The 14,480-nt window shown below is 40.1% G+C and overlaps 1 protein-coding gene across 5 annotated transcripts in view; it reads left to right on the top strand.

Annotated features, from left to right (window-relative positions):
- Positions 1–3,364, top strand: part of LOC125012751 (transducin-like enhancer protein 4) — a 36,356-nt gene extending 32,992 nt beyond the window's left edge. For all 5 annotated transcript variants that reach the window (XM_047592873.1, XM_047592875.1, XM_047592874.1 and 2 more), the window contains 3 exons: positions 1,720–1,870; positions 2,037–2,113; positions 2,564–3,364. In XM_047592873.1, coding sequence (XP_047448829.1) covers positions 1,720–1,870; positions 2,037–2,113; positions 2,564–2,671 — 336 coding nt within the window. In that variant the 3' untranslated portion in view covers positions 2,672–3,364. The remainder of the gene's footprint in view (positions 1–1,719; positions 1,871–2,036; positions 2,114–2,563) is intronic.
- Positions 3,365–14,480: the final 11,116 nt, after the last annotated feature.

The following is a 14,480-nucleotide window of genomic DNA, read 5'->3' as shown; positions in this document are numbered from 1 at the left end:
TTACTACCGTGTTTACCGGGTTTGTCAATCCGTCAGGTGTATTCTGCGTATGTCTGGCCTCCACCGTGTGGAAAAACATTAACAAATCTGAGCCGACTTAATCGTCCGCCCACCTTATTTCATGTGTAACTGCATTTTTCTGCTAGCGGGATTGTTACATATTCAATTTAGAAACACATTTTTTTTAACAGATAAAGCATGGCAAGGGCTGTGATGTTTTATTAAATGTCGACATTTACTGTTATATGGACGCGTTAAAATCATTATGAAATTAAATCTAATGTTCTGGTGCTGAAAATTAAAGGTCAGTTCTTATACAGGTTTACAGCCTGGGCTCTGTAGAGCATATATATTCAAAATAAACAAAAAGGATAAGCAGCCGTGTAAAGTATTGTATTTTAGAAGTTCTGAGAGGCATTTGAACAGGTTCGTAGTTGCTCCCAGTCTTTATGCTAAGCTAAGCTAACGGTCTGTGTATGTTTGGGTCATTGGACTTTTGTGTTGATGCCAGAAAATGACCGTGCTGATTTCAAGGCCGTCAGAGTTAACTGCACTTTAAACAGATGCAAAATGACCAGCACAAGACAAAACACATTAGATTACATATCACCGACTCTTATCACGCCCCAGGTTTGCTTTTTTTTTAGCATTAAAACAGCCGGGGAGGTCAACGTTCCTGACCTGGAGTATCCGGATATATAGACCTACCTCATTAACTTTCCTTCGTCCTACTCCGGACTCACTGGAAACATACAAGAGCCTGGAGGGGTCCAGATGGACGCAGTCAGGCTTCCTGATGCACATCCAGTTTTGGACTTTGTCGCTACAAACAGCGTCTCTTTGTCATAACAGCAGCATAATGTAACAGTTAATCACTGAGCTAAATAGTCTCTGTTATATGCCAAACTTTAATGATGTTAACACAGATTAAATAAATGTCCCAATGCACCACAACATACACAAAATCACAAAATTATCCTTTTAGTTTTATTTATTATATATTGCAACATAATCACAATTAAAAGTGACTGTTTAATCTCTAATTTATTTCTCATTGGGGGTAGTTTTGAATGAGTAACACCACTTTGTAATCCATGTTGTAGCCTAACTTGGCCTTATGAAAAGAAATCCGTTGGACATCGTGTTAAAAACATGCTAAATGCACAAGACATCGCGCTTGGAAAACTCTGGACTCTGTGCCTGATAGAAAGTGATCACTACACAAGAGAAACCCGTTTCTTGAGAGATCTCACCGCTCTGTTTTTCTCGTTTTATTGCACTAATCCACATCTGTCGTCTTGCGGGATCTTTGGGAATCCTATAAAACGATTTCAGCTTTGCTTGCTCCTGACTATTCTGGCATTCTGACGCACGACAGCCCCAGGAGAATTAGTTAGTTGCTCAAAGTTGTCAAGCAAATAGTCATTAGAGAAGCGCGCTTTGCTGCCAATACGGCGGTGCTGTGATTATCTGGAGCTCTATTGTACCGGTGATTACATAGAGCAACCCAAAGGTCTGTATTGAAAATGGTATTTTAGAGTTTTCCTTGAAAATCAGCCAAAAATAAATGTTGATGACTCACCTTGTGCTTGAGGGCGTGCGCTAAGTTTTACATCCAATGAAATTGCCCACCCCCACATATAAACATAATATGCAAGACTTGACCAGTTACAGTATTTTAATTGTAAATAACTATTAAAGGGAGACTGTTTGTTTCAGATCTTCTCGCTGGGATACTGTCCGACGGGCGAGTGGCTGGCGGTGGGGATGGAAAACAGTAACGTGGAGGTCCTGCACGTCACCAAACCCGACAAGTACCAGCTCCACCTGCATGAAAGCTGTGTGCTGTCACTCAGATTCGCTCACTGTGGTAAGACACCTCTCAATCTACTATTTTCAGACATTTTCAAATGGAAGTAAAAGAAAAAAAAACACTGTATGTGCAAAGGCCTCAGGAAAACTGACTTAACTGTCATTTTATTTAATCGCTACAGATTTGTAATACAGCTATGCTCAACATTTTCCATCTTTTGCAGGGAAGTGGTTCGTGAGCACAGGAAAAGACAATCTACTCAACGCATGGAGAACTCCATATGGAGCCAGCATATTCCAGGTAAGAGTGGATGAGCACACTGCACTGATATAAATATATACAGTGTGTATGCTAATAGGTCATAGATTTTATTGGTTCTTTTCTACTCACTAAATGTAAAAATAAGTATTTTCAAGTCCTCAAAGGCATAGAAAGGCTGGGAAATATAGTCAAATTGATGAATGCAGCTAAATAAGAAATCTAGAACAGTAAAACAGACGTTACAAATACATCAAGGACATAAAATTTGGAACAAGGAGGCTTTCAGCTGTGGGGGCACTAGGTGACTGCTATTTACGTTTTATAGAAATCTTTGACTGGAGCCACTGGGTCAGGCTTTAGCTTTTATTAGGTTCACAGAAAAAAGGATCTGTTGAACGCCCCTGGCACTTACATGCCCTTCATCTTTCATCCTTTTAGACTTTTTTTTTTTTTTTTTTAAATAACGCACTTATTTCATTCCCCTTACAGTCCAAGGAGTCATCCTCGGTGCTGAGCTGCGACATCTCCATAGACGATAAGTACATTGTGACGGGCTCAGGAGATAAGAAAGCGACCGTCTACGAGGTCATCTACTAGGAGCGGCGGCCTAGATCGTCCCGACTTCTCCATCACCTATGTACAATTTTTAATGTGTATAAAAATCGATTTGAACGGAACAAACCAAAACCCTTTCTTGGACCGTGACCCTTTGACGTCCTGGTTGGACAAACAAATGAACAAGCGGAACCAAGCACAGAGATTACCTTTTGTTTTTTTATGGCTTTTTTTTGTTATTGTGTGGATGCGTGATTGTCTTTGTAGTGAATCTGGGGTGGATGCTGTAACATTCAGTTGTGTTGCATTTGACGTAAGCCTCTAATATATTTGTTTTATCTCAACATCTGGACAAGAAGTCGCGGCCCAAATATCCTGTTCACATACTGTACTTTGTCTAAATGCCCAAGTTAGATGGTGGATCGGGGGCGAATGATACATTGGCAAATACAAAATAACTAAAAATGAGGTGTTAGTGAAATATACAGTGTTAATGTGAAGATACAGTTTCAGGTTTCTGACATTTTTTGTTGTCGTCTGCTGCTGACCTTTCCCACATCGCGCAGATTTGGAACGTTAATTGGTGAAGATGGCACATTCATCGTGCAAGTTACACAGGATACACAGGGGTGGCAATCAGGCGTACATGAATGTGTTTTGTTTTTTCTCAAAGCAAATATATAAGAGGCGAATAAAATGTTTTCTTTTTTTTCACTAACGTGAGCTCTAACAACATTTTTCTGTGTTCATGTTTGTGAATTTGTTAATTCTGTTTCGCTTTCTTGTGCCGTATTCTATAGGCTCATACCAAAATTTCAGCATTTTCCTTAAAATAAGTTAATTTCTAGGACCTCCTATGTTAACTGGAAACAGGCCACACAATGAAAACATGGCATTGTCCTTCTGCAGACAGTTGAGGATGAAGACTGGTAGCAGAGGATGATTTGTCCAGAACGAAGTATTCCTACAATGAGACTGTTGTCCTTGTGAGGTTGCGTCACGGTCTCAGAAGTACAGGATGTTTCCACTCCTGTCAAAGTAAAGCGCAGTTCATGCCTCTGCAGGACATAAGATGCCGTATTTACACCGGTGTGAGCCATTTATACTAGTGAGCTCGTCAGTCTGGCTCACTTTGCAACAACGCCACCCAAACACTAGTCGGCGCTGTGTCTTTTTTTGCCAGTCGAGTTCATTTGTGTTTCCTGTTTCTCTTTCAACAATGGCGACTGAAACTTTTGCCCAAATTCGAATCCTACAAATGTTTGTATCTCCTCAGTTAACCTTTCCTCGATGCGTTCGGTCTTTATTGAGCCAAAACAAATGATTTGAATATGACTGAGTTGTAGAAGCAGCCAATACTAAAGCTAAATACTAAAGCGGAAATAAGCTACAACCAAGTGGACCAATCACAGCTCTTGTCTGTTTCGCCGCGACTCGTAGCTGGGAAGCTTAATCCGACCACAACTTTTCATTTGCTCTAGTTGTTTGTTAATATTAAACAAACAGGATAAAGTATTGTGCTTTAGAAGTTCTAAAAGGCATTTGAACAGAGCAAGGTAAGCTTCCCCCTGCTTCCTGTCTTTATGCTAAGCTATGCTAAGCTAAAGGTCCATGTATGTTTTGGTCACTGGATTTTCCTATAGATGGGACTTTCCGTTCAGAAAAGGATGTTAAAAAGTGCCGCTTTTTTCATATTTTGCAACCGGAAATTGACATTTTCAAAATAAGAGTTAAGTAAGAGTGTTTTTGGCCAGAGCGCCACGAATACATGACTTCTATCTGTGGTTTCCCTAGCTAGCCCATGCTAAAATGTCTTTGGAACCTTACTCTGACGTGATTTTTGACGTGATGACGAAATAAAGGTTGTCATCTGTAAAAAAAAAAAAAAAAAAAAAAAAAATCTCTGCAAGCATATCAGAGTAATATTAGTGAGGAGCTATTTTCACCTGAAATATGTGGCTCAGTTTTTCTGCAGACACGTCGTCTTCCCTGAGACTCTTTTATTGTTTCGAAAAAAACAACGTACTGATCCACATCCATCAACTTCTGTTACACAGCGCCTTCCTCATACGTGCTTTTACTTTGGAAACGACAACTTCCAGTCGCACAATACGAAAAAAAATTAGCGCTTTTTTGTTTTTATCATCTCACGATTTTATTTTTGTTTTTAAAAACTTAGAAAATTAAAAGTAATTTAAAAAATTTAAAGAATTTCAGTTTGAATTTTTGAATTTTAAAATGAAAATCTATTAACCATTCATTTATTGTTTTTAATATCCTTTTACTGACATAACATACACAGACCGCTAAGCTAACCAGATGTTGGTTATAGCGATATATTTAACAGACAATGCTACTGTTTCTATTGTTTAATCAAACTGTCGTCAAGAAAGCAAACAAAACTGCCTTTAAAAAGTTTATTTAAATCAAACTTGTTCATTACATTTTTTTCTACATTTGTTCCTGGATAGTGTTTATTTATTTTTGTAATTTTTTTTTTTGTAACTTAGCTTCTGAGTGAGGTGTGAGCTCAGTTTGTGTGTGTGTGTGTGTGTGTGTGTGTGTGTGAGAGAGAGAGAAAGAGAGAGAGAGTGCAAGTTTAAACCCTGTGGCCACTGAACAAACAAACTAACAAGATTGCCCTCTGTGCCCTCACTACTGACTGACCTTTGCACTTGTTTCTGCCCCTGAGTTCGACCCCCCTCAACCCCCCCTCCCCCGGATGCTCGCCAGCTTCCTTCTGACGGATTTCAGTAAAAGTGATACATCTGTGCTTGGAGGTCAACCACCTCTCCATTTCCTGTCTGGATTTTTCTTGCTAAGACCTTTGGGTGTTTATCTGAAAAACAAGCCGTCAGTGATACGGTCAGAATTTCTCTTGGATTTCACTTCTGTCGGCTTGTAGAAATAACACAGTGCCTTTATGCTGCTACGCTTCTGGCCCCATTTTGTCTTCAACCACACACACACACACACACACACACACACACACACAACGCTGAAATGTGACAGACTCTTCTCTTGGAGTGGTTCTTAAAAATGACTGTTTTTAAGCCTTGCGACATTTAAGGATTGATTTTATTTAACAAAAAAAAAACAAAAAACACAGAGAGATCGGTCATCTTACATGCTACCATCTCCAGTTTGCTTCAGCCATCCACTCTAAAGTAATCAGGACCAAAAAACGACTCTTTATTCCACCGCTTTCCTCAACACATGCATGTGAATTACAGTATTCATGACTCTTGCAGGTTCAGTCTCATTGTTTTAAAACCTGGTGCAATTAACCTGAAGACTCGCTTTTCTTCTTTGCACTACTTATGTGTTATGTATGCTTTTGCACAACATCTAGACTTTAATCCTTTTCCATAATCATCCGAAACGGATCTACCATCCTCGATCTTAACTTCAACAGCAATTATTATTAAACGTAAGAGACTCATTTTTCAGCAGCACTTGTTTTAAAATTGGGGTGCGTGAACTTGACTTCTTGGTTCAACTACTGCCAGTGACCTTTATTGGGTTATTTTGAGACCACATTTTGAAATATACCTGTTAACAGAGGCTGGTATGACATCGTTTATTTAATATTAGGTTTACTCAGTGTAGATTCAGTCCAGACTGAGAAAAGAACAAAAAAAAATAAACACCTGCGGGGAGAAAATTTAAGTTTACGAACACGTTATTGTCATGTTACTCTTATCTTGTCATGCAGCATCTTTCAGTGACTAAAGTGTTTTTCCCGTCCTTGTGAAGCCTGTCGAGAAAAAGCGACATGGAACTGACAGATGTGACCGAACGTTAAATTTAACTGTTTATCTTTCAGGTCAAATTCATAAAGAGAAACCTAAAAATCTAAAAACTTTTTTAATTTCTTTGCAGAAAATGAATATACATCAAAATGTTTCTTGTGTTTTTTTTTTTTTCCTAATTCTGTCTTTTGCAGGTAGAGGAGAAGAATTCCCTTTTCTTTATAACATGAACAGTTTTTTCGGGGGCCACGAGCAGATATGTTTTTGTAAATTTACTCGGTTTTATGGAACCTGACACATGCAGCCTCCACAAAAGCCGGCGCGCGGCCGAGTAGAAGAATGTCTCACCGGTGATGGACGTTTTGATATAGGGGAGGACACATGAAAGATAATTTACTGTTATAACAGATATTTTAGTTATTTCTCTGACAGCCGCTCACAGAGGCTCTGTACATTCTGGGAAAGGGGGGGTCTGGCTCATGACAGTGGTTAGGGTTCTCACAGTGTTTGCCTTATCCTGTGTCTTTCTTTCTTTTATTCTTCTCCACTCTAAAACTGAATCATTGTCAGCCACGCTTTCAAATTAAAACGACGAGGCATTCACACCGCTGTCATTGACTCCCCCCGCTGTGCATTCTGCTCTTGAATGAGTCATAAAACCTGGTGACACCTTCTTGTACTGCGATTTTCATCTCTAAAAAAAAAAAAAAAAAAAAAAAAAAACTGAAAGAAAAAAATATATGAAAAGAACCCTGTGGTTGTTTCTGGTGTCAGGAGTCAAAAAGCTGAATGTTGCTCGTCTCGTTACGACTGCTGAGTTAGACGGCTGACGCGACCTGATACAGGAACGATGTTACGTACGGTAATGATGTGTAGAGCGTTCAGCTCGACTGAGCTCGTGACGGTTATGATGACTTTATTGTAAACTTGTAATTAATCGAGCTTACAGCAGAAAACTTCCTGTTGCTAGTTGAGCTTTTTTTCATTCAATACAAAAACGCCTTTGCTCTCCTTTTTTCTAGTCTGTGGTGGATTTTATTAAATTATTGTGTGAAGTATTTTGTCTGAGCCTCATTCACTGTTCCAAATAATTTTGTCTTTTAGTTAATCCTTTATAGGGTGCTCATTGAAATACTTTAAAAATGTTTTTGTACGACATAATAAGAGAACATGTTCGTTTTTTTCATTTTTATGTAGAAAATCAATCTCACTGAAGTTACCATATATGGTAAATACATGTGAACATGTATTTAGACCTTTAGAACATAAGTATAAATATGAAATGCTCCTGTAAAGTGAAGCCAAAGCAAGTAGAGCTCCCCCTGGTGACTGACTGCAGTGTACGTCATAAGCTCCATGTTAGTGGATGGGTCAAACTAAAACACTAAAATACACATCATATAGTTTTTTTTTTCTTTCAAGGATGGTTTCTGACATTTTAGGTTAATATAACGTTTGCATGTTCAAGTGTCAATTTTTTGGATAAGTTTAGTTTTATTTGACATAAAACTAGAGAGGTTGTCATGCCAACCTCTCGGCCCGAGCCTTGCAAACCACATTTGACTGCAGGATGTCGCCTTGACCTTCCCTCACTGGCTGAGTGAAAACCACACGCTTCTGAAGGCACAATTTAAAATGTGTTTGGAAGTTACCAAATATGGTCCCTCGCCCTATAAAGGGCTAATAACAAATACAGTAACTCGCTGCACTGAATTCGCCCAAGTAGAGTCGAGCTGAGTTACAAAACAATCTGAGAAAGACGTGAGAAGATGTTTGCATAACCCCAAATCATCACATCAACGTTTTTGAAACATAACCTTTGTGGTTCATGAAGTGGTCTCGCCAACTTGAATCTAACAGAAGACAAATTTTATTTTTCCCTACTTTATTGATAACACTTAACTCATTTACTAGAATAGGACGGCCATGATGGACTCACGTTTGCAACGTTGCTTCCCATGAGGAAATATCAAACTGTGGTTTTAAAATGATCGTGTTTTAACTCAAAATTTAAACTTTTGACTCAAATCATGTGCATGGAACTGTAGTAACCTGTGGAATAAAGACAAAGGCCATTTGAATGAAGCAGCATATTTTAATTCAATGTCAGTCAAATGGTTAACTACTGTATAAATGTGATAATTATCGTATATGTGGTAACACTGGCTCACATTAACTCGTTTTGCCAGTGTTGTTTTTCTCCCACCATGTTCGGTCCCAGACGTCACCTCATATTTACCCCATGTGGGGCAAACATGTGCAGAAAGAAGAAGCATTTATTTCGTGCAGACAGAAACATTCACATCAAACGATCACATGGTTATTGGACGCTAATATTTTCCTATACAATGCACATGAAATGCACATGTAAAAACAGCCAGTGATTCATTGCAAGTATTTTGAGGAGTGTCTTGGAACAAAGCAGCCTCCATTTCCCTTCATTGTGCGTATTTTTTGAAGCACATCCATGGCATTTCGTGACGCACTGACAGAAATTAAAAAACGGGAGTGTGACCGATGGACTTGAGGCACAGGATAACATAGACTATAATCAGCGACAGCAGATCCGTGCCCGCGCTGCAGAAAGACATTAACAGAACACTTGACTTGTCCGCTGGTCTCTGCATATTTCACTTTTTAATTCACACGTTTGTGTGTGACAGCGCGTTAATAGCCTCATTATCAACCTGCCTCCTTTCTGTGCCTGCCCGAGGCTTTAATATTATAATGGCTTCCCTGAATATGTAACGTTATTGCCACGCCGGTGCACTGCGAAGCTGCAGAACATCCACTAGCGTTCGGGGTTTGCAGCAGAGCTCAGTCCGGCGAGCGCCCTTGAAACAAACTCACAGAACTGACTTGAACTGCAAGAGATGACTTTGTTTAAGCTTCATCTCCGGACTTACAACTAAATCTACTCAACCCCTAGATACTCTAACCTACTGTTAACTCCTAAATGTGCCTTAGAATCCTAAATAGAAAGTATCTGGCTGAATAAACTGACAAGATTAAGCTTTAACACTATCTGCTGAGGCTGTTGGATTCATTTTATCGATATTAAAATACTAATATCACAATAATTATTGAAGTAGATCCGGGTCCGTCTCCACTTTCAACTTTTTTTCAGGCCGAAAAATGTAGATTTTGACTCACAGAGTGCAGCAGGCGTACTCTACAGCACATCCATATTAAGTGAGCTGTGAGAAACGAGGTTTTTTCGAGGGTTTTAGTGGCATTTTAGTGCAAGCATACAGGTCAGCGCCAGTCTCTGTCTAACCTCCCATCGTGAACGTGCTGTGTTCACACAGAGCACAGCGCTGGACTGCTAAAGTGGATTAAGTGATCTAAGTGAGGGCTGTGGAGGAGGAGGCTCCACCATTACAGTGAATGATACTCCTGTTACAGCTCTCCAACCTGCACTTCACGCCACCAAAAGTGGAAGAGAAGGAGGAAAGGTGGGGATGCAATGTGGGAATGGGCCACCCTACTTCAGCGTTTTATATTAAGAGCACTTGCCGCATGCAAATTGCCCACTTTCCCCACAGACACAGAAGTTGGATTAAACAAACAGGCCACACAATAGCAAGATGGCGTTGGCTTTTCGTGTGTTGCATCGAGTTGTTGCTAGATTTGGTTCATAAAGGCTCCGGAGGCAGCACTCATTTACTTCATAAAAAGGCCGCCCCATGTTCACTCCTGTCACTTTTCCAAAAAACCTCCGCCATCGCGTCAGCGACCGCACAGTCCGCTGGCATAATGTTTGCAAAGTGCCACTTTACGGAGCCATTACAATACTCTGCAAACTTCAGAGCCCTGTCAGAATCGCTCTTAATTAATTCGCAGTTTTACGGCGCCGGCAGCGCACTCTTGAGAGGGGAGGATTACAGATGCAGCAGAGTGAATATTTACTCAAGTTCCAGTTACGAATCTCCATTAGAACCGACTGTGGAAAACAGTGCACTGTGATGCACCTGGGCCTATTAGGTCCTTGAACTATGCTTGAACATCAGAATAGTCATAATGCAAACACTGTGTTAGGTTTACCATCTTAGATTTGCATGAATCTGGGAATGAATACACATATAAACCCAACTGAACAAAGTCAAAAAATAGCTAGAAGATGATGGTTGTGCCAAACAGGAAGTTAGGATCAATAGCATCAATGTCTGGACCAAATTTCATCCACCCAATAGTTGGACCACTGGGAAAGTTAAGAGATCATCAAAGTCAGGCGCCTTTCTCCTCTGTGATCCATCCATCCATGCATTAGAGTGTCAGTCTAGGAGTAGTAGCCCAACCTACTGCCTGTCAGACCTTTCAATCCCCAGAACCAGAGCTTGATAAGAAGAACATCAAGCTCTGCATTCACGAATCAAAGCCGGAGACCGTAGAAAAATATCACTGAAGCTGCCCTAAAACCATCATATGATCAGAAAACATTACTCTACAGTAACCACAGATAATAGAAACATTCAGCTTAAACCATGGCTCTTCAACAGGGGGTCCGTGACCCCAACATGGTCCATGGAGGTACTTCAAGGGGGTCGCAGATGTTGTATATTGACGTGGTGAAGAAAGAAGTGATCACTGCTGACAAGTCTTATTTTGCATTTAAAAAGGTTTATTTACAAGAAAGAACAATGTCAAAAACACAGCCGAATCTGAGAGAGCTTCTGGCCAATCGTTGCATCCCCTCTCCCATTCAGCTCCTACAGAACCCTTATATATGATTCTCATCCCAAGAACCCCATTCACAAACAAAACTTATCTCCTTAAGTCTAGCAGTTTTACGGGCTGACAACTGGTACATTACTCTTTAGCCTTTAAACTTTATAGACATCCCCAAAAACAAAAAACAGATGCTAAGAACAAATGGAGAGGACCATATACTACACAGAATCTTTGGTTGATTAGACATTTTTTCTGTATTTTTTATTATTATTTTTTTAATTTTCCCCCACTAATTTAAATTTCTTTAAATACAGATTAACATGAGTCCAACGCTGAAGACCCCTGGCTTCAATTAAATTCAATTCCATAATTAAATAATGCTCTTCTCTTATAGTCTCATCTGATCACTACTCCACTACAAAGGGGAATCTTTGCATTCGTTGCAAACCACTGTGTAACAATGCTTTTTATTCTGCCACAGTTTTTTTTTTTTTTTTTTCTCAACACCTGGTGGAGGATTTTGAACACTGTTACTTTTAAGTGGCTCTGGGTCAGGCATCCTATAGTATAGCTTTCTTATCATAAGAGACCCAAAACTTTCAGGTGGTGAAATAGTGACAGAAACTTGCAGCATTTTTTTTTCACGTCATTAGAAAACATGGCATTTAAGTAGTGATTTTTCTTGGTATTTGGGGGGGGGGGGGCATCCTCTTCTTGTATTTCTCATGCACTTTGCTGTATATTTAATGGGGTTTTAACTCGTCTGTAAGCTTTGGAACATTCTCTTTTATGACCCTCTGCTGCATTTGATGAAATCTGCCCTTGCCATGCCTGACTTGCTAATTTTCATTTCCTCCCATTTTCCACCTTCGCCATCGCATCTGTGAAAGAGACTGACTGGATGGATGGGAGGGGATGGGATGGTGGGGTGGGGGATGGTGGGGGGGGGGGGCACATGGTAGGGAGCACGTCCATCAGCTTATCCGGTGAAGTAAATTTGACAGTGATCCTGTAATGAGATGAAAGATTTGTAAGGAGCTTCATACTTCCCAGCGATTCAAAGGGACATTTCTCGCCAACAGCTGATGCCGCTAACAATTTCCTGCCCTGTTACAGGGTGGACTGATGATTAATTCATGTCTGCAGCGTCTTAACGAGGCTGTGCCCGTTAGTGGGCGGGAGTGGGGAGGGGTGGTGGGTGTAGGGGGGCTGGGGGTGGGGGGCGCACTCTGCAGCGCTTTGATATCTTACATTCGAGGCTGTGTCACACATTAATGACTTCTTTGAGCTGTGAAACGAGCATCATTATCTCTTTCCAAAAAGGGAAGGATGAGAGATTTCAGCTCAGCTTCTGTAAAGGCAGGGGAGGAACCGGTCACTGTGTGCATGTGTGTGTGTGTGTGTGTGTGTGTGTGTGTGCAAATGTAACAGTGAGTAAAAGTGAGTGACACTTGAGCACTGCGAGATGCACCTGGCAGGAGAAGATGGAAGAGATCGTCCAACCTGCACCAAAAATTTCTTTTTTTTTTTTTTTTTTTTTAAATAGATTTAATTGAATAAAGGCAGGCAGATACATTTTTAATTTTTAATGGGTTAACCTGAATTCCTCTTGAAGAAAGTACACCCATGGCCCACATACTTGTGCCTCCGCTTATTCCGAGCATTGTGCGCCAGGGTACAGATTGTCCTTAATTCTTCTGAACACGATGAGGTGGGAGAATTTAGTTATTTCGAATTTTCCTTTTCAGGTTCATTGTGACAAAGTTTTACTCCAGCGTAGGTTATTTCAACTTTAGCTTTAACTCCAGGAGTCTATTTTGTCCAATAATGACCTTTTTTTTTCTTCTTCTTCTTCTTCTTCTTTTTCGCAGGTGACTCTTTGGTCGTGACAGGAAAAAATTTCAAAGTTAGTGCTGGGCTTCTTTTCGAATAAGCGTCACCGGTGAACTGCCTGGCACAGTAGTAAAACCCTGGAACCAGACTGCAATTTTAACAATAATCACTCATGCGTGTGGTGGGAGGAACATACTGTATACAAAAGTAAAAAAACCCTAGTTGAATCTGTATAAAACCAAGGTTATGTACTTCTTTGCTTTTAAAAATACCAGTGCAAATTTTCCAATTTCTCCCAAGCAGAACAACCCTATTGTATTTTAAGTTCCTCTCAATGATCCCTCAGTGTTTTCATCTAGAGCTTAAATTCAATTCATTTGTCTCCAAGGGACAATTTAAAAAAGGCATAAGCAGCTAAAAAATAGACAGATTCCAAGTCAATAGACGCACAAAGATTTATAAGCAGCACATACACGCACACAGTACGGCATTTTTTTTAAAATAAGACACAATGTAAATTTAAAACTATCTCAAAGAAAACAATATTCCAGTCTGATTCAGTCCCTAAATTTAATTTAAAAAGAAGCCTCGTCTTTGTCATCCAACCCATGTCGGCTTTTCAGCCACTCTCCTGCGCTCGCAGTCATCAAAATATTTTATCTCTTTAATCTTCTTTTTTTTTTTTTTTTTACTTTGAAAGATGCTTTTCATGCCTCTACATCCATTCTGTCACTTCACCGCTGCCGCTGTAAATGGTTCAAAGGTCACGAAAAAGTAGAAAGAGCCCCGTGAGTGAGAGGGGTTCGAGTTCACCCGCAGAGTGGAGGATTGTATATTTCCTAAGAAAACAGGGGCAGCCGTTTGAGTGGAGGTCATGGACATCCCTATGCATGACGATAGAATAGGTGGAAGCGTTGGAGGAGAGAGGCCTCTTAAAACCAAATGAACTAAAAGCTCTTGGTTTGAATGCTCTTCAGCTCATACTCTACTACTAAAGCACTCGGGTCAGAGAGGGCGGCTCTTCTGAAGCTTTTAGGCTAACTCCGATTCCCACTTAAATCCAACTTTACTTCCAATTTCTAAACAAGGTAAAGCCTTTTCTCTGCTCTGGCTTTATGCATTACTGTGGCATGTTGTGAAAGAATATGTCCGTGTACGTGTTGTCGCATTTATTAGATGTGTAACATTTACTGAATGTAGCATCGTGGCTGCAGTCAACCTTTTCAATATACGTGGCAGAATAATGACGCTCAAATTTCCACCTAAGATGAGTCAAAGTAAAACGTCTGACTAATAGAAATCTCACTGATTTTAAATAAATCTGATCTGCAGTCAATATTTCAGCAGCCTTCTGGCCTCTTTCTCAGCTCAGCATTGCAGCCTTTGATGTGCAGCCGAAGAATGTAATGTAAGATTTTTTAAATCAGTAAAAATGAGCCGATAGTCAGTCACTGCCACACTTGTTTTTTGTCCCTATAGTGGAAGTGGATCCTCACAATTTGACCAATATGTCCCCATGATACACAATCTATACACATAAACACCCCAAAATAAGGCACAGTTGTAGTGCTTTAAAAAATCCACAGGGTGGCAAC

This window comes from Mugil cephalus, chromosome 8 (genome assembly GCF_022458985.1).
Source record: "Mugil cephalus isolate CIBA_MC_2020 chromosome 8, CIBA_Mcephalus_1.1, whole genome shotgun sequence".
NCBI lineage: Eukaryota > Metazoa > Chordata > Actinopteri > Mugiliformes > Mugilidae > Mugil > Mugil cephalus.
Note: the sequence above shows the minus strand (reverse complement) of the source record. Positions and strands in the feature narration are given on the sequence as shown.